This window comes from Leuresthes tenuis, unplaced genomic scaffold (genome assembly GCF_036924035.1).
Source record: "Leuresthes tenuis unplaced genomic scaffold, fLeuTen1.0.hap1 SCAF_24, whole genome shotgun sequence".
Classification (NCBI taxonomy): Eukaryota; Metazoa; Chordata; class Actinopteri; order Atheriniformes; family Atherinopsidae; genus Leuresthes; species Leuresthes tenuis.
Genome location: NW_027325378.1, coordinates 18,150,736 through 18,170,204, shown reverse-complemented (window position 1 = coordinate 18,170,204; position 19,469 = coordinate 18,150,736). Strand labels below are relative to the sequence as shown.

General features: G+C 41.3%; 1 protein-coding gene across 2 annotated transcripts in view; it reads right to left on the bottom strand.

Annotated features, from left to right (window-relative positions):
* Nucleotides 1-19,469, bottom strand: part of col11a1a (collagen, type XI, alpha 1a) — a 67,246-nt gene that overhangs the window by 17,983 nt on the left and 29,794 nt on the right. For both annotated transcript variants that reach the window (XM_072378207.1, XM_072378208.1), the window contains 22 exons: nt 19,347-19,400; nt 17,683-17,727; nt 17,006-17,059; nt 16,855-16,899; nt 15,551-15,604; nt 15,324-15,431; nt 15,186-15,239; nt 14,359-14,412; nt 13,011-13,055; nt 12,804-12,857; nt 12,573-12,617; nt 10,487-10,540; nt 9,924-9,977; nt 6,981-7,034; nt 6,556-6,663; nt 4,615-4,704; nt 3,441-3,494; nt 1,619-1,726; nt 1,411-1,518; nt 1,017-1,070; nt 758-811; nt 390-497 (listed from right to left, as the gene is read on the bottom strand). In XM_072378207.1, coding sequence (XP_072234308.1) covers nt 390-497; nt 758-811; nt 1,017-1,070; nt 1,411-1,518; nt 1,619-1,726; nt 3,441-3,494; nt 4,615-4,704; nt 6,556-6,663; nt 6,981-7,034; nt 9,924-9,977; nt 10,487-10,540; nt 12,573-12,617; nt 12,804-12,857; nt 13,011-13,055; nt 14,359-14,412; nt 15,186-15,239; nt 15,324-15,431; nt 15,551-15,604; nt 16,855-16,899; nt 17,006-17,059; nt 17,683-17,727; nt 19,347-19,400 — 1,458 coding nt within the window. The remainder of the gene's footprint in view (nt 1-389; nt 498-757; nt 812-1,016; nt 1,071-1,410; nt 1,519-1,618; nt 1,727-3,440; nt 3,495-4,614; nt 4,705-6,555; nt 6,664-6,980; nt 7,035-9,923; nt 9,978-10,486; nt 10,541-12,572; nt 12,618-12,803; nt 12,858-13,010; nt 13,056-14,358; nt 14,413-15,185; nt 15,240-15,323; nt 15,432-15,550; nt 15,605-16,854; nt 16,900-17,005; nt 17,060-17,682; nt 17,728-19,346; nt 19,401-19,469) is intronic.

The following is a 19,469-nucleotide window of genomic DNA, read 5'->3' as shown; positions in this document are numbered from 1 at the left end:
AAATTCACTCCAGAAAGTGAAAGAAACTGCATCAGAAACAAGAGGCACTAAACAAACCCTGCAGGCAGAACTTGCCCAATGTGGTAAACAAAGCCTTCAGAACTCAGCGAAGGCTCAATGAGGGACTAAATTGCCTAAATGAGACTATTCCTGTGTCGTTGGTGAGTAACTCAATAAGAGGCATCAGGATGCTTGGCTTCTCCCCTGTTCTTTTGGGGCAGATGCAGAGTTGTATCATTGTGAATGTATTTTAATATACCTTTCATGACAATCTGAACAAATCTAAATAATTTTCTATGATCACTGTAACTAAAATGTACATTTAATAGTATAAGAGACAAGTTTTCCAACAGCTCTTACGATTTGTAATCATATGTTATGGTACGAACCTGTAGACCAATGGGACCAGGGGGTCCAGGGAAACCTCTGGATCCTTCATCTCCCTTCTGTCCAAACATACCCTGCTGACCTCTAGGACCAGGCTCTCCATCAGCTCCCTGAGAAACAACATACACACTGTAGCTGTGACCTTCTGTTGAAGCTTAACATTTTCACTGTGTTGCATTAACCTTAAATACTAAACCTTTTATCTAAATCTGTTAAATTCTTTATAAAACATCCACAAAGTCCACTGGCTCACAGAACACGCATGCCTTTAAAAACTTATTGGGACTTCTGGTGACACGTGTCTTTTCTATTTCACTCGAGAAGCCGCTGAAACTCGTGGACCCAATATGTTCAGGATAGTTGTACTTACAGCAGGACCTGGGGCACCTACGGGACCCTGGAGACCAGCTGGTCCTGGAGGACCCTGAACAAATGAACAAAAATGTTACCATCAAAATGCACATTCCATAATAGCTAAAGAAATTGCAAAACACTTATTGTATCACATGCAATGGAATTAGACTGAACGCATCTCATTTTTATTATGAAGTGTTATATGTGTGCATGTCTGTACTGCAAGTGGGAATCCATTGAAAACGGACTAATTCCATTTGCTTTTAATAACTCACCTGCTCCCCCTTGTCACCCTTACTTCCTTTCTGACCAGGCTCTCCAACCTCTCCCTGGGAAAGAGAAGCACACACAGTTGCTGATTAACTTCACTTCTTCTCTAAATGTCAACACCATGTCTCAGCTGCAGTAACACGTTATCTGCAGCTATAATCTTGTCACAGGTCTATATGGATGTGCAGCTCAAACAGCGGCCTAATAGTAACCTAGTTTTAGCTGATGACAGCAGCTAAAACCATCTCCTTTCATTGTGTTTTCTTGCACATTCGAAAACAAATCTGGAGAGAAAACTTGTAAGAAAAAGGGAGGCGCATGGCCTCAGTGTGAACATAGAGATGAAGATCAGCTCAGCAGTTGAAACTGGCAGATTTCTGGTAAGTGTGGCTGACTGACCTTGTCACCGTCCTCACCGGGTGGGCCCTGAGCTCCAGCAGGCCCGGGAAGACCAACAGGACCCTGGACCCCGTCACGACCAGCTGGACCTTGAGGTCCTTTCTCACCCTAGAAGAATTAAGATATTTGTTTTAACGGTGCTTTAAAAATCTGAGATCGAACGAGGGAATAATAAAAAAAGAAACTTCCAGTTAGAAAAGCTACTCACAGGTGCGCCTTTCTCTCCAGCAGGTCCTGGGGGGCCCTGAGGACCAGGTCTACCAGACTGGCCAACTGGACCAGCTTGACCAGCAGATCCCCTCTCCCCAGGAGAACCCTTTAAGTATCAGAAAGAGAGAAACATACTAAGTAAAAACAAGACAGAGCCCCTTTTCAGTGTTGCGTGTCCTGAACAACAAGATCACACATACAGCGCCACACAAACTAACCCTTTTAAAAGGAAAAGTGAGAAAACAGCAGAAGCAACACTTGGTAACAGGTGGCTTTTAAGTACGAATAAAGCCCTGCTGCTCCTTTAAAATGCAGTCGGCACTTGCCGCTGTCAGGGAGTGTGCTGATGTGCCAGGAGGCAATGGTGTTTCTGTAAACTCTGAGCAGCCCTGGCCTGCTGCTGAAAGGACATTTCTGAGTGAAACAGACTGCCGACGTGTATCAGTACACTTACTGTAGATACAGGAACTCAGTGTTCACCTAAATCCACAGAAACATGGTGGTGAATAACACTCAGTCAACCCTTTATTTACCTTTGTTTTCCCTAAAAGATGTGGCCTGACCAGAAAACTGCCAATAAACTGGAATTCTAGCGTAGTGAATCACTATCGTTGTCACTGGAAATTTGAATTACTCTGCTGTTCTTAAAAAGAATTGGAAATGGGAAATGAAATCAATGTGAAGAGAGATGGTGTTAAAAGCACAATGTCTAACACATCAGCATCCAACCTTTGTTTCTCCACGATTAGATCAAGTAAAATGAAAACGGCTGACATTTACCTGTCTTGGATGAGAAGTAATGAATGAATTTATGTACCTGGGCTGTAATGAGTGTGGTGGGGCCACGTTGTTGCTGCATTATTCCCAACATGTACAAAAAACACGAAAGCCCTTTACTGCAGTTAATAACAGATCACGCCAAAAACTTCAACAGTGTGTGCCAAGTTGTGGAGGAGGGTTGGAGGGGGTCGGGCGTCTCCCAGGTAACTGCCTAATAAAATAGATGTGCACGAGACACAACATGTTGCACCTAAAAAGGTTTCATGGAAAGACTTTGCTTTGGACGTGTGTGCAAAGTGAAAACATCAAAGGCAAAGGAACACAGCCCTCTGTGACAGTCTGAGAGGAATGGAAGAACAGCACAGGCATTCAGTGCCAGGATGCAACGTCTGGGCCTGAGCAGGGATGTGTGATAATGTGACTCAACATATGGATGCTTCCAGGCTGTGTGGTTTTGATGTGTGTGTGCGTGTTTATTTATTTGTTTGAGACTCTGTTTGTGTGCCAGCAGGCAATGGAGCAAATAATCCCGGTCCCCAGCTACTCGAGTGGATGATCAGATTGTAAACTCCTGTGTGCAGGATGATGAGATAAAGTAAGCTGCTGCTTTCTTTGGGAAAACCATAGATAAATCATGCATGACATAGCCATGACGGCGCAATGAGTTTGAATGTATTTGTTTGACTCAGTGCAATTAAATAAATTTGATATGTTGGATTTTCTCTCATGTCTCTCATTAAAATCACTGAGTCTCCGTTTTAGCAGTTCTTATTCTTTTCAGCTGCAGCTATGAAGTTCTTGAGCAGGGCATTGAACCTTCCCGCAGTAAGAGTTTGCATAAACTCATGACAGCACTGTCTGACTCAAGACCTCAACATGTTGTTAATCACATAAACAAAACACACTCGCAAAAGTTTGGGAGCTGAAGTCTGAATCTTTAAAGAAAAGTAAACTTTTCCTGTCTCAGTGACACCAACAAACACTGATGCCACACTAATGGATAACGCAGAGTAAAATAAAAACAGTAACGGTGTACTCACAACTGGACCAGGTGGACCCTGGGGTCCCTCTCCTCCCTTCAGTCCTGCCGGTCCCTGAGGTGAAGAGAGGAAAAAGACATGAGGACTGCTGAACTCTTTGGACCTTTGCAGCAGCCAGCATGTACAATCTATAACCCTGAGTTTCAGCACCACCATTATTCTATGCCAATCGAGTCCCAAATGTCTGCGTCGGTTTACAGGCTCGTCACTAAAGCCAGAGCCTTTTAGAAATGTGCTTTTAGTGCATTTACCCAAGCACTACTCAAAAGAGATGTGATGGACATTTTTAACTCAATCCAAAGAGACTGAGTATATTTGAAGGCAAATCTGCTCTTTTGTATTGGGAAGCTGGAGAGTGGTGGGATGAATTTTCCCCACATAAGGATGCATTCTTCTTCTTCATATTCAAACTCGCATTCATGATTTTCGCTTTGTGCAACATATGTGTGCTTCTCCTGTATTCATATGGGCTTCCGCGTATGTTTATTCGTGACCAACGTGTGTGAACAACTCTCTAGTGGGCCACACAAGAACACCGGGCAGTACAGGTAATGAGTTTCTGGAGGCTGTGGCTGTGTGCTGGGCTAAATTACAATGGCAGAAAACAATCAGGCGTGCTGCTGTGCTGCAGCGTCTGACTGACCTTGACGATGTAGGAAGCACAGCACTTTGTCTCCCTACAGTATATCTATTCCCAGCAACTCTAGTCCAATTGCCAACATCTCTCACTAAATAATTTATTTAGTAAATAATGCAAACAGAAAATGAACAAAATTCCTCGAACTGTCTTCTGAAAATGCTTGTGCTGAAAAATGAGAAAACAACTGGTCCTTGAGTTAAAGAGGGGATCAACTTTACAAATGAATCCTTAACTAATAATCCCAAATTCTATAACAGAGGCCCATTATCCACTGTGGCAGTTAAAGCTGACGAGTCGGTGGCGGTGGAGCAATGCAGAAGCACGCCTGTTCATTTGTAAGATGTCACTTTGGATTTCCTCTGCGGCGGATTGATCGCTACGAGTGAATTCCAGGGCTGTTGTCTCTAATGAGGTGAACAGCTCTGGATAGATGCTGGTTCATTTGTTACGTAGCAATGTTCTATCGCTTTCTACCAACACGCCGGTGTAACGTGAGACGGCGAGGAATAACTGCAGGTGGAATCCATTTCTTACCGTGGCACCAGGTAAACCTCTCTCTCCAGGGAAGCCACGAAGGCCGGGGGGACCGTCTTTACCAGAGGATCCTTGTGGTCCGGGATCTCCCTTTTATACACAGACAACAAACATATTAATTGCATTGTGGTTTCCAATGTTGAAGCAATTAAAAAAAGATGGTTCCACAATTGATTTGCTGGCATACAGCATCAAAATGATGTTTGTTTATAGCTGAGAAACACAGTATTTTTTTTACTTCGGGCCAAAATGAAGATGAAAACTACAGCTATGTGTTTTGCATTGATACAAACTTTATTCCTTTATATGAGACAGCTTTAACCGATGAATCAGTGCTTAAGATTTGCAGCTATTAGAGCCTGATTTGCTGTTTCATGTGTGATGTCATTAAACTCAGATAGAACAGTTTGACAAGAAAACTATTTGAATAAATCATCTTTTCAGCGAATCGTCTCTCACCGTTCTGCTCCTGCAGAGACGGACCGGCTTCAGAGTGAAACAGACGCTGTCTTTGCAGCAGCATATTTTTTATCCAAAATGGAGTTATCTACATACACGACTACTAGTATTACTCAATAATTGATATTTTTGCCTGGGGTTTGATTTGGTATGAACTTGAGTTCCAGAGCTGGACTGCACCGTTCTGCTTCTATGTTTTGGCTTGTATGTATAAGAATAAAAAACATATGCACAGCTCTATATTCCTAAAAGCTAATGTTAGCTAGAGCTCCAAACCATCCCAATGAGCCATTAGTTTCAGTTATTATCAGGACACTGCTATTTTCATATAAACAGCTACAATGTGAACATTTAGTCAATAGAACATCATGAACATTTGGATATATACTATTTAACTGAATGAGCAGCCATTGCTTTTGTCAAAGGAAAGCAGAGTTAAAAATGCACGAAACACACTCTAAAGCCTTCTCTAACTCTCAACTCCAACACTCAACCAGCTTTAAAAGCTTCTTTTGTATTTTATCTGCACACAAGGAGTACTAGCTGTAATGGCAGAGCAAAGTAATTTACCTCCTGGTTTACTTTGTACACCGCATTTCTATAACAAGGACATTTGACTTCAGGAGAAGTTACTTCTGGCTTTGTTATTATTTCTTTTGTATTGGCAGGCTGATTTTATCTGCAAACAAGAAAGCACAAAAGTCTGGGCCTAAGAGGTATTAGAGGATTTGGGCTCTGTTTCCCAAGACCTCAACAAAGTCTCTCTGGCATACTGAATACAGGTCTGAGCAGAGTGGGAGGAAAGTAGGGTTTTGTGTGTAGGAGGGTTTGGGCTTGATGACATGTCTGCTTTGGGAAGACAGGGGGAGAATGAAAGGAGAAGACATGGGGGTTTGAAGAGGATGAGGTGCGGGGGTTACTGAATGATCCTGGGAATCAGCGGTTGGTTTGGAGCCGGCCATACTTCTACTGTACAGATGGGTGCTGTCGGTCCCTAATGGGGACTCAATTACCAGGAAGGAGAAGGTCAGGGAGAGAATGATACCAGACATTAAATCTCAGGAACTGCATTTGCAGCAGAGTCTTGTGTAGCACAAGACAGACTGAGACTGGTGTCATAATTGATGAGGTGTGTTTCTGGGTGAATTTATTGTTATAGATTTCTGCTTTCTGAGGATGTAATTATGTCATTCCAAGAGTCTGTTGAACTTTGTATGCCCTAAAATAACACACAGTAACTCTATGTGAACTAAGTAGGCACAAACTGTAAAATCTAATTATTACACTAAATTGCAGCCATAAAAGTTGAATTTGCAGTCCATGTTTGGATGACTGATGTCTCTATCAAGCATGTTGGTATCCTCTTGTCAGTGTAAGTTCAAATTTCAATAAACAGAGGAGGAAACGTTGAGCCAACTTCTTTGGTTGGGTAACAACTTTTCCTGGTAGTTCACTTCACTTCACAGTATACTAGACTCATACCTTGGCTCCCTCCTTGCCAGCAGCACCTGGAAGACCCTGCTCTCCGGGTGGGCCGGGTGGTCCAGGGTGTCCTCTCTCACCAACGGGGCCGGTTTCTCCAGTGGGTCCCTAAGATGTTATCACACATTTGGATTATCATTATCTGCAATTCAAGAACACCATGGAGTGAACTGATGCAATGATTAAAGGCTCGTCTCCGCTGACTGTGCATTTATATAAAAAAAAGCTTTTATTACATCATGTACACATTATGTTATACATACATGCTTTTACACATAAATATATTTATATCACCTATATAAATAGTCATCTTTCTCATCAAAGTTTCACCTCTGTAAACTTGATAGAGTGAGCTGTTTTTTTTCCAAATTCGTTAAACGTAAGACTGGGCAGTACTTTTTAAAAACTTTTTTACTTTCTCTTACCTGGGGCCCAACAACACCTCCTGGACCCGGTGGACCCGTTTTCCCTTGGAAACCCTGAAGAAAGATCAGATAAGATAAGATTAGAACAACAACTGCAATTCACAACAACAATAAAAAGACACAGTTTTATTGCAGCCCAACGAAAGAAATCACAGGCTTTGTTTTTTAACTCTGAAGGAACAATGGTTTCCTATATTCCCCTCATGGATGGCTCACACTGCTTGGCATAAAATGGGATCTTCATGAATATGTGATGAAGCTTAAAAATGGCTCTGGCTGGAACCAAATGTCCTTTTCCTGAGAAGGCAATATATAATCCATCTGCAGTTTCTTACTCAAAAGTAATTCATTTACTTCATCTCAAATAAGCAAGTACATACACGTACCTCGTAGACTACATATAAACTTACATGACACGCTGGGAGCAAAAGCAGGTAAAGCAAATGAGCAAATAACATTTTTTTATTGAAAACAGTATCTCTTGATGAAGCCTGCTCTGTGGTGGAGATGCACGGACATTTAGGATCTGAACAATGGGTAATCCAAAGCAACCTAATTATGACTGAATCCAAATGAATTATAATCCCTGCAAATCCAAGGGCTTCTTTCTAATTTTTAGTTAGTTTGCCACAGGGCATGTCGAGCAGTGACAAAAGCCTCTCATAAAAAAAAATATCTTAATTAACTTCTTGTTGAGTAATAAATTAAATAAAGGAACAAATGATTATTTTTGTCACGTTTGAACAGTTGGATTACTTTAACATAATGGCTTACATTTCTGTTTTGAGGTAAGCAAGGCTGAACTGGGGCATTTGTATACTAAAACTTCACATCTTCGCTGCTAAGCTGCAACAGGAAAGTTGATTCTATCCAGGTGACAACATTACTGTAGGTCCGATGAATGAGTGCCATCTAGTAGTCGTCACATTAGCCACCTTCAAATGCAGTGCTATAATAATGTAACCGCCCTACGTCTCCTGCGTGCAGCTTTAAGTTCCAGGCGTCGACGCCACTGATGCGGGACGAATCAGATGAACAATCCAATTTACATTGACTTATGTCTTCTTCCAAGGGCTCTGCATTATTCTCCTGAAATATTAATCCACCACAGCGCTTAGAAGTCAGCTCGATATTTAATTGAGTAAATGCATCAAAACTGTAAAGATTACAAAATGGCTGGTATTCACTGATCTCATAATCTACTGGAGACGTGCCCTCCACCTGATAAAAGCCCGTGTACTTCCAGGCATCGTATCTTTGAACAAGATGACATGAAGCGAACACAGTAGAGATCGGTTGAGCCAAGAATCACTGAGAGTGACTGGACTGGAACAAACATGTTGAACTGTAGAAGCTGTGCTGTGTGTACAATGACTTTGCATTGTGACTTTGACTTTTCCAATTACATTTCACTGACTCCCTTAATACAAATCCATAACCAGTTTTCACGGGAGGTTTTAAACTCAGACTAATTTGATTTGCAACATATCATTCCCACAACCAAGCAAAGCTTCAGATCCACACTCTTAAAGAGCCAGTGCTGGCTGAATTATGTCTCACGGCTTATTGATCACCACACTTTGTGATTTATGGTGATGTATTATTCAATGGAACTGCCCTGACTCAGAGACACTGGCTCAAATCTTGATTTGCACTTCCTCAAATTCAAGTTGTGTCGCTGGTGTTGGCCACCGAAAAGCATCTTTACTGCTGCGATCCATTCTTGGATTGGGTACTTGTGCCTTTTCACTAGCACATAAATCTGCAGCCATAAACACCTTGGCTAAGACAATCGGTGTCGCTTGAAACACAGCAAAGTCAGGGAAGCGCTCATGCGTGGCGTATTATATCATCTATAGGAAAGAGGCCGATGGATGGGGAAGCTTTAATGATACAGGCGATCATCTGTCGAGTTTGTTGTGGAATTTATTGCACTCTGAGGCTTGTCAAGCCAAGTTTCACTGATGCATACTAAGTACAAAGAGATCGAAGGTGATAGCAGGGGATTGCAGCGAGATGTGATCAAATCAAACAGATTTTTCTGCAATGTGAGGTAAATCTTAGATCCCATGGGACTGCTCGGTCTATGCATCAGTGCAGATTTAGTACACCCATTCCTCATTGAGGTTATGTGTATTTGGGAGAAATAAAACCCTCAAACCTGCATGAGTTTCTGCCGTCGGCTGGTGTAGTTATTCTTCTGTCTGTTGGTACAGAGCTGGCACTTTCCTTCCATGAGGAAAGCCTTCAGTAGCTGCAGAGTCTGAAGGCTTTTTTTCACACATGCCCTTTAACTCCGGAATGATGCACCTTTATTGCGCATCGATATCTTATGTGAACATACAGAGGTCGAAGCTGATCTATTGTTGACGCGCTTCTTTACGTCTAAACTCCAAACAATGTTTAAAGACAAGTATTGCTTAGCTCAGTTTTAGCCATCTATCAGCATATCCATTTAGCCTGTTTTACTACTTAGTAAAAGGGTTTATTCTTATTGTATTGCTAGACTGGTCTCTAAATAAATTACCTACTTTATATATCAATTTCCCTTTGTTTGCTTGACACAAACAGAGTGCAGCCTGTTCGTGTGTGAGTGACTGGAGACGAGAAAAATTCTCTTTGTTTTGTAGACTTCTGTTTTATAGCACAAGTCCACCCCTTTGGTGTCCAGCTGAAATGTTTTATTGGTGATTGTTTGCATACAAAAGCAACAGAGGTAATATGCAGAGCAGGGCGAGTGGATGGGTGGGGGGGGGCTGAATTAAAGAGCAGCTTACTGATTGGAAGGATGAGATCTAAACTGCATTTGTGTGGCAGGTTTTTTTTTGTTGTTGTTTACATACTACAAAGCATTTAAACACAATTTTTGAGGGATCGAAACGAGAATAGACTCTCTGATTCTGTCCAACAGCTTAAATAAATGACTGAATGATCAGTACTCACAGTCTCTCCACGCTGGCCAGGGTGTCCGGGCAGCCCATCCTTTCCAGGTGGTCCCTGTTAGGGAGAAGTGATCATTTACAGTGATGAGATGTTATCGTCTTTGTTGGCACCATATACAGTGTAATTATAATATTCAGAGAGGAAAAATCCTAGTTAAGACTCCTGGAACAGTAATGAAGACATAACAGGTTGCACTCTTTGATGGAAGTAACAACATCACTGGCCAAAGGCTGAGAGGCAACTATGAATTTAACTGGAATCGATATGTGGAAATTACCACTTGTCTCCTGCCTACACTGAGGAGTGGAGAGAAAGGTTCTGCATCTAAAGATTTTTGCACAGAACTACGGAGATTATTACTATCGTAACACTCCAAGAATTACCAAAACTGAATTAATTAATTTCGACTCATCATAAAACTACAATAATTTTCTATTCAAACAGTAGGAAAATGGTCCAATTTAGACAGAATCTTCAGTAGTAGCTGTAAGTCACGTCATCTTTGGTGTGGATGGTTTTACTGTCAAGTCCCTGAAGTGTCCCCAGGAAGAAGACATACTTACAGGGGGGCCTTTGGGTCCAGGGAAGCCCACTGGTCCCTGTGGTCCTTGAGGTCCCTGCAATCAACAAACAGTCTTACTGATCTACGATGCAAACAGAATGAAATGATTCTGCATCTTAATACATTATATAAAAAGGAGCACAAAAAATTGTGCCACGTATGAACGACCCCTTCCAGAGAAGCCCGACGAAGCAAATCAAAGTTATTCAGTTAATGAACGGAACCAAAATGAATGCCGTTGTTCGTAGACCATGTATTACAGTAGCATGTTGGTGAGCCTGTGAGTGGCACCATTTATAAGAAGTTGTGATCATTTAAAACTATCACACATCTTAAAGTCTATAAAGAGAACAAACTGATGGTAAAATAAAGCCAGCTCCTTCTACTTCCTGTTAAATACCGACAGAGAAAATATTAGTAAAAATATCCTCTGAAACAGACAAAGAGACTCAAATGTAACTTCTCGTAGTTCCTCCCATTAAATGACCCAGAATCATATGCTGGTAGCCTCTCAGTAAGACACGAATGATGTTGATCATCTAACAAAATAAGCTTGGCTTGCTAGATTTGGTATTCAGCAAGAGGAGACACAGATTCCTCTTGTAAAACTACAACAAATAGAATCCTCAGTGACCAGACAAATAAAAGTGTTAATAAAAGGAAAGGTGATATAACACAACGGCAAACATGCTCAGGACGGGGGAACCCAAGAGAAGTTTCGGTGCAATCTGTTGGTTTCCTTAGCGAGGAAATTGTTTTTGAATTGGCTGCATGTATGAATTGGACTAATTTTTCATTTAATTACAGTAACTGGATTTGATTGGAATATGATTACCGTAAAATGAATTGGACCCTAACTGGCTTGAATTACACTGGATCACTGAAGTGCCTTGAGATGACATTTGTTATGATTTGGCGCTATATAAATCCAACTGAATTGAACTAAACATGCCTCTATTCATAAGTCACAAATTGACTTTCTTGTTGAATTTTTACAAAGTTTATAATATAAACTTCCAAGCTGACTTGATTTAACATCTAAACTTCTCTTTAATTCATTTAGCATTTTTAAATCATAAACATCTTTCATTTTCAACACAAGGCTACAGAAGCTGTGAGAAGTTTATGACCTTACAGCTCGACCAGCTGAAATGTCACAACTCAGTCTCAGAGCTGCTCTCCGTCCACCAAGAATCATCATTTTTAAAAGGCTTATCGCTACATGACAACATCTGTTTCAAAATGCCATTAAGTGGTCCAGAAAATTGAACTCTGTTGGTGATGTTAAAGGCCTGTGGCCAAGCATTTAAACCAACACCATCTTTTCAACTTAACATGACATTGAACTAAAACATGACTGCAACTCGTTTAGTGAGCACATAAAGGTGTAACTCAACCTGACCTCCAACAGAATTTTAGGAAAGAAAACTTCTCCCCTTGCAATATATAGCAAATGCTAATGCACAAGGTGCTCTCAGTGGAGTTGCACCCAGCAGTTAAAGCTAAACACGAGTGAAAAATCCAACTCGTTCTGATAAAGCTCTGAAACAAGGTGCAGCTGCGGGAATTCTTTTTGCTGTGCAGCAACTAAAGAAATGTGGCGTTAAAGCTGAGTTGCCACCAGGGGCTAGAAATCTAGATTTGGACATTTTTTTTATTTAGTTTTTTCTCTTACTGCTTTTTGCAGGGACAGGAACATGACAGCAAGGCAAACTCCCGGCTGACGGGAACAGGAACTGTTCCACATGGCAGTAATATTTATAACATATAAACATATATATATTTTGTTGTTTCAGATCAACAAAATCTTCATAGAGCAAAGGATATTTCTATGTTACAAATCTATCGATGTTTTCTCAGTTATTTCCAATAAAAATCTTTCTCATCTTGTCCTTCTACAAGAACTGTTCAGTGGGGTAAAAACTGTTTCCTTCTTAAAAGCCATCTGAGAGCCCAGTTAGAAAAAAAAACTATCTGAGTGTCTGGGCTGATTCTACATTAATCACCTAAAATCAGCCCACATCAGAGCCACAGAGTCGACCGTAACTTCAAATCACAAACATTAACTTGCTGTGTTATGGACTTACTCTCTCACCAGGCGGGCCTGGAGGACCGTCACTGCCTGCTGTGCCCTGCAACATACAACAACAAATCATCATCAGTTAACATTTAGCTACGTTTTGACCCTGCGAAGACCACATTTGGGTCTTCGTGGGTCTGGACGGAAGAAGTAGGTGGCCTCACTCAGAGATCTCATGTTCATGTTACTCTTGAAAATAACCCATCTTATAAAAAGGCTAAATTCTCAGTGTTTTTACCTTGGGTCCAGGTTTTCCCGTTGGACCTCTGGCTCCTCGAGCACCACGTGGACCCTGAAGAACGAACAGTCCAATTAATGAAGGTCAGACCCTGACAACACCGGCGTTGTGTAATGTCGGCGATTTGGTTGGATGAGTTATTAAAATGATTTGACTTTGTGTAATCAGTCTTTTAATCAGAGATATTAAAGTGGGATTAGGACCTACCGTCGGACCTCTTTGCCCTCTTGGACCAGGCTTTCCTGCGATACCCTGTTAGATGAGCAAAAGTCACATGCATTATTCATTTTGCTGAACTTTGACATGTGTTCTGCAGAAAAGGAGCATAATTTTCCTGAGATCACAAGGTAATCAGGTAATCATTATCTTGAGATAGCGAAGCTCTCAGTCATATGTTAATAGATAGCAAACAGAAGGCTCGCCTGAAGGAGCTACTGGCTAAAGTGCAGTGGAGGTGGTTCAGCGGACGTTTACTAAACTCAGTGCAACAGATTTACACTTGCGTTGCACATATCATAGATCGCCCTCAGAAGCAAAACTCTGATTCACAAGAAAACTAAAATAAATCAGCTAGTTATGATGTAAAAACAAGCTTTGCTATGTCGAGATACCAGAGTAATCAACTCGTGATCCTCAGAGAAAGGCAAGGCTGCTCACAGCTTCCATATATCAGTAACAGTATCCTTCATTTTGGTTATGTATATATTCAACAATAATAAGTAATAATGTAACTTTTGGCTTATCTTATAGTGTGTTGCATAGCAACAAAATATGTTTTAGTTGCATTGGTCTACAGTAAGCTTTAAGCTATGACAACTTTGTTGGCATTGTGTGTTCACTTCTACCTTTTGCTCTTTTGAATGATTACAAATAAGTGGCTGCAAGATGTGCAGGAAGGAGAGGACAGAGGAGGATGTGAGAGGCTCAGTTACACCTGCCATAAAGGACTCTTTTGATGTGAAGGACACCCCCCCCCATCCACACATATAGAATCTCCCACAGCATTTTACACATCTCACAACCTCCCACCTCGAGGCGAGTGCCTGGGGATATGGGAGGCCCTTCTTGAGATAAATATCATTACAAAGAGAAGTCCTAAATGGCTGAGCCTGTGTCAGCGTAGGCTTTGTGGGGTTTGAAACAGTAAAGGTCCTGTTGAGCAGTTTTAAACCAACCGAACGCTCATTCCCATGAATTTGTCCGAAATGTAAATATTGACACCAGTGCTGTTGTTTAACCATTGAGCAGCGGTATAATTCAGTTTACAGCTCAAAACTATGTATTTACGTGTTCAGTACATCTTTGAATAATCAAAGTAAAACCTGTACCTTGAACTATATTTCAGAATGTAAAAAACTGTGGGACAGCAACGTCTCTTTCAACCCTCAGGGCTGCTTCCATATGTTGTCTTCTCTCCCCAGCCCTCTTTTCCCTGCTGTTTTTGTTCATATCACCTGACAGATGCTTTTATAATGTGAATCAATCCTCTTTCGTGGAGGCACATGATGGAATGGTGATTTTCACAAACAACTGTCCAATATGTGGGTTCTCTTACCCTTGCTCCTTTCTCTCCATTGGCTCCAGGGAATCCCGGGAATCCGCTTGAGCCCTGTCAATAGCAGAGAGAGATATCATGGAGGGGAATGAGACCAACAGGACAGATGGTGACTGGAGTCAGTGAATAATATAAGTTCATGTTGTATTTATCTGCAGCGATGATAAATGCCATCTCTGTATAGCCTCAAACAGTTAGCATTGTGGCTCGAATTTAAAATTCAGTGAGCTTTAAATATATAACTGATAACATTCACAACGCTTTGTTCCTGTCTGATCTGTTCATACGTTTTTTTCTGAAAACAAGTCTCCTCTGGCAGTTTCGAATAACTATTTAATAACATGACAGACTGGAATAAATGTAGTTTCTCTATGCAGATCATCAAGCTTGAAGGAGGGAGGACATTTCTCAGTGAACAATAATTCAAATGATCCCGCAGAGAACTCCTGCATGTAGGCACAGAGGAGGATTTTACAACAAAACACTTTGAAGAAGACAAATGTGAGTATGAGATAAGGTGACACGATTCCTTCTTTATTCATACTCAGGAAGGGGAGGTTAAGAAACACCTTACCTATTCTGTAGAACCTCACCACACGCAGCATTAAGGACATCAACTCAAAATCAGTCTTTACTTCGACCAAACGTGAGATTTCAACATATCACGAATGTTCTGTTATGTTTAACTCAGTGTCTGATAAGCAGTTTTCTCTGTAAAACTGAGTAATCCTGTACTGTCAGGTAATTCAGGGCACCGAAACACATTATCAAGCATACTAACAAACGTTATGGTGACCTTTATCATTATGAGAGTGACACAAACGCACCTTGGGTCCTTGTCGTCCAGGATAACCTGGTAATCCTGGAACGCCCAATTTACCCTGAAAGACACAAATACCATCAATGAGAGCTGAATCACAGATTAGGCTAAACCAGTGCAACGTTAACAAAAAGAGCCCCATTACCTTCTCTCCAGCTGGACCAAGGGGCCCTAGCTCTCCGTTGGGCCCGGCTCTGCCTTTGGGCCCCTCGGGACCATCCTCTCCACGTGGCCCGACCAGCCCAAGCTCACCCTGTGTTCCGTAAATATTCACCAAATTATTCTACTTATCGCCATGTAAAGAGTGAAGACTGAGTGAAGCGTCAGACATCAATAAGTGTAACGGTTTGTGATTTAATTCAGGCTCCTCACCCGGTCGCCTTTGATTCCCATGTCCCCCTTGAAACCTGGGAAACCATCCTCACCCTAAAGGGAGACAAAAAGAAGAGTGCAATTGTTTATTTCTACACAATATAAGTGACAACAGTAGTTTACCCACCATAAAAAATATTTAAAAAATTCTCTGCTGAACTGAAAATTATGTTTTCAACGAGCAATTTTAAAAAAAATTCAGTCCACTGTGTTTCACTCTGCAGATCTCAAGATTGATGCTGCTCTCTGCTGGTCAGGTGGTGTAATAACATGCTGAAATGCTGTGTTGTGTTTACATACTCTCAACTTTTAGCACCCAGACCAAATCATTTCCCGAGGATCTGTTGGTACATGGATGAAGTTATACGAAATGCTGAGATGGTTCTAAAGGAAATGCACTGATTCCATACAGTGACATTCCTGAGTGACAAAAACAAGTGAAGGATACTTCTCAAACATGTGCCTACTCTTTGACACTTTTCCTTTCCGGTCTGTCTCTTGTCTGTGAATTCAGGGCCAACTGATGTTTAATGCAACACCGGGCGCACTGAAACACACACCTGAAGTAAAACACATCCTTCATTCATAACAAAAGCTTTCTCCTCGAGGTTTGCACTTTTAAATCTCTTGCTGTAAATAATTCAATGAAAAATAACACAGATACCTGTCACTGTGGTGAGAGCAGCAACCGTTAACCAGATAATGGCTTCATGGAGCTGCATAACAGTATTGATCTTAGATAAAAAAAAATCATGCATACTTAAGACAGACTTAGTTTAAATTCTACACGGTGACAGTTATTTCAAAAGCACTTGAGACTGATTACAGTGTTCTTTCAAACCAGAAGCCAAGAAGATGACAACTTTACATCCAACACTGAGTGGCCAAGGGTCACTCCAAGAAAGTTTCTGTCTCTCCTGAGGATGGCTATCGACTGACCTCTGCACAGCATTGAGCACGCAGTGAGTGCCCACTGCAGCTCGAGACTCAAAACAAAGCAGACAGGTGGACAGCTGCAGTTTCAGACAGAATATCTGTGGCATGAATACATGTGAAAGTAGCCCTGATGTCTGAAATATTTAACTCTCTGTCTTTCATTGCAACGCAAAGTTTCGACCATCCATCATGCAGATGCGATCGGGAAGTTTCAAAGGTTGAGTGAACTTCCCAAACTGTAACAGAGATCTTGGGTGAAAAGTACTTTCTGTCATAAAAAACATGCATTGTGTGATATTTGACCTATTTTGGTGGCATGCTGGCTGCAACTTGAGCAACAAAAACAAGGTACATTTACAAATGTGTACCTTCTCTCCCTTTGATCCCTTGAGACCACGGACACCATCAGCCCCCTGTTGGACAGGAACCAGAGATGAATTATAATTCAGACTAGTGGTGATTAACATAACAACATGGATGTATTTGGTGGCTGGTTGGCCAAAAACACAAAAATGGTACCTTAACACCCCGAGGGCCAGGATAACCGATAGGACCTTGGGGACCCAGTGGACCCTGGGGCAAAGAATCAGCTTTTAAATGGAGATGACATTTATTCTTCAAATCTAATGATGTCTTCTTGAACAGTAACTTTGTTTCAAGGCAGCTAAGCTGTCCATCACACTTCAGTCTGAGACTGGTCCACGTAAGGTAAGTAAGTTAGTAAGCTCAGAAAAAAAACATGTTTTTAAAGAACGACTGAAAAACATTATCTATCAATGATGAAAGTCTGTCAGTTCTCTGTGATCAAGAGAAAGATGAAGTCACATTTTGTGATTCGAATGTAAACAAAACACAAAGTAATCACAGATGAAAGAATAAATGAACTGTAAATTGAGAAAAAACCTCAATAACTCTAACCATAGCATTAACACTTAGGTCTATGTTATCGTATATCATCATATAGTTTTACTCTGCATGAGCCAGTTGGTTGGCAGGCAAAACTAAATGCTCCCGAGCAGTAGGAATATATCATTGAAGGTGGCTAATAATAATAAAACACCACTGTAAGTATAAACCCGCAATGTTACTCTGTTGTCTCTTTAGGCTGACATTACACGGACTGATTTCGAAGTAATCAACAGGGAGAATCTTAAAATCACGACTAAATGACTCGGCTGCTTAAAAAAAACACCTACTTGGGCTCCTTTCTCTCCAGGTGGACCCTCTTTACCAGGATGACCCTGTAAAAAGAGATGTCACACAGTAGTTAGAAGGGATTGATGCAATACTGCTTAACACAGCGTGAACAAATGCTATTCGGTTACCACTTGCGACAATTTCTGCTGCTGATGCAAATTTAAGAGAAAGTCTGGCTGAATGGTGTTCAATCCAATTTTGTTGGTTTCACATCTACAATGTAGGCGGAAATTCTATGTGCAAACTATTCCAAATTGTGTGCTTCAAGACCAAAATTTGTTTTGTGGGTTCGCCAACACAAAAAATACTAAAAGCAATACCATTACTAACAGTGTCATGAAAAATAAAAGCTACCAGAGTGGTGAACACAGGTGATGTCAGCGGGATATAGGGTGGGTAGATGGGTCTATTATTAAACTGCATGGCACCCTTATTAAAAATCTAAAGCTGGGAACACCTGGCACTTCCAATCTGAGGTGTGATACTGAGGCAGAGAGCAGTAAATCAGCAGGCTCTGAGGCCCGAGGGCATCTGAGGGCTGCCTGCCTCTTCAGCCAACTCAACTCTTCTACTGAGCGCAGGCAGGGAGGTTTGACGTGAGCAGCAACAGGTCTGGATAATAAAATTCCACAGGCCCTTTATTATACTTCTGTTGATGAAAAATGCCTTAAAAGATTTCTGAGGTACGGGTCTGCCATATTTCACAGGCATGTTGTAGTGTGAGTCACGTTTTAAAACGAAGTCTGACTGCACATTTCTTCACAGGATACAGCACGCACATCAGTCACAGCAGCTCTAGTTTGAAATGCAATAACTGTGTATGATAGAAGCTATGTGGAGATTATCGATTCCTTCAACATATTTCAGGTAAAATAAATAAGTGGTTCTCCATTGCCTCGCACTTTAACTGGCGGTTCAAGTTTAAAGCAATGTGTTTGTGAAAATTGGTTGTTTTACAGAATTCTGGCTTTAGAGCAAACAAGTATGCATCTGAATGCAAAGAAAAGTGAGTCCTGCTCAAGGGGAGATTACAAGTGAGCCCTTTATCGTAATGGGTTTGTGGTCAAAATATGCCCACTTCTGCAACCAACTTCTCCCAAACAGCACTCACAATACACAAGAGCAGCACGATTTCCATCTAATTTGCAATGTGCAATATAACAGTGTGTAAAATACAGATGAAAAACACTCCCAGTTGATACAAAACTGTTGGAACTGCTCACTGAAAAACATGCTCATTTCTTTATTTTAACATAATTGAAAGAGCTGGCGACAAAACACTGGAAAAACTGCGGTGTGTGTGCAACCTTTATGCCAACGTGTGCCTCTGTGCAGATGCCGCCTTTATCGAGCCCTGCATATTTCAGCAAGAAGATGCCAAATCACATTTTGTATTTGCATTTTGTCTTTGCGCTTTTCTCCTTTTTCAGTAAAATGAAAGATGGTGGCAGTGTTTGTTTTTCCTGTTTTCCCATTCCACATGTATACCAACTTTGCATGCTTGTGTCAGAAAAGGTTTCAGGAACAATAACGCCCTCAGTTTGCGAGGATCCTATCGGGGTGAAATGGCGTTTTCTGTGTCTTTCTCATTTCCCTCTTTGAGTATGTACTTGTGTGTCATATTGATATACTGTATGTACATATAGGTGATAAGAGCACGCACAGGAGGCCCATCAGCTCCAGGTAATCCAGCCAACCCCGACCTGCCCTGAGGTCCCTGCATGAAGCAAAGGAAAAGAAACACAAGGCCATTGGTCAGAAGATAAAAAACATTGTCTGAATTCTC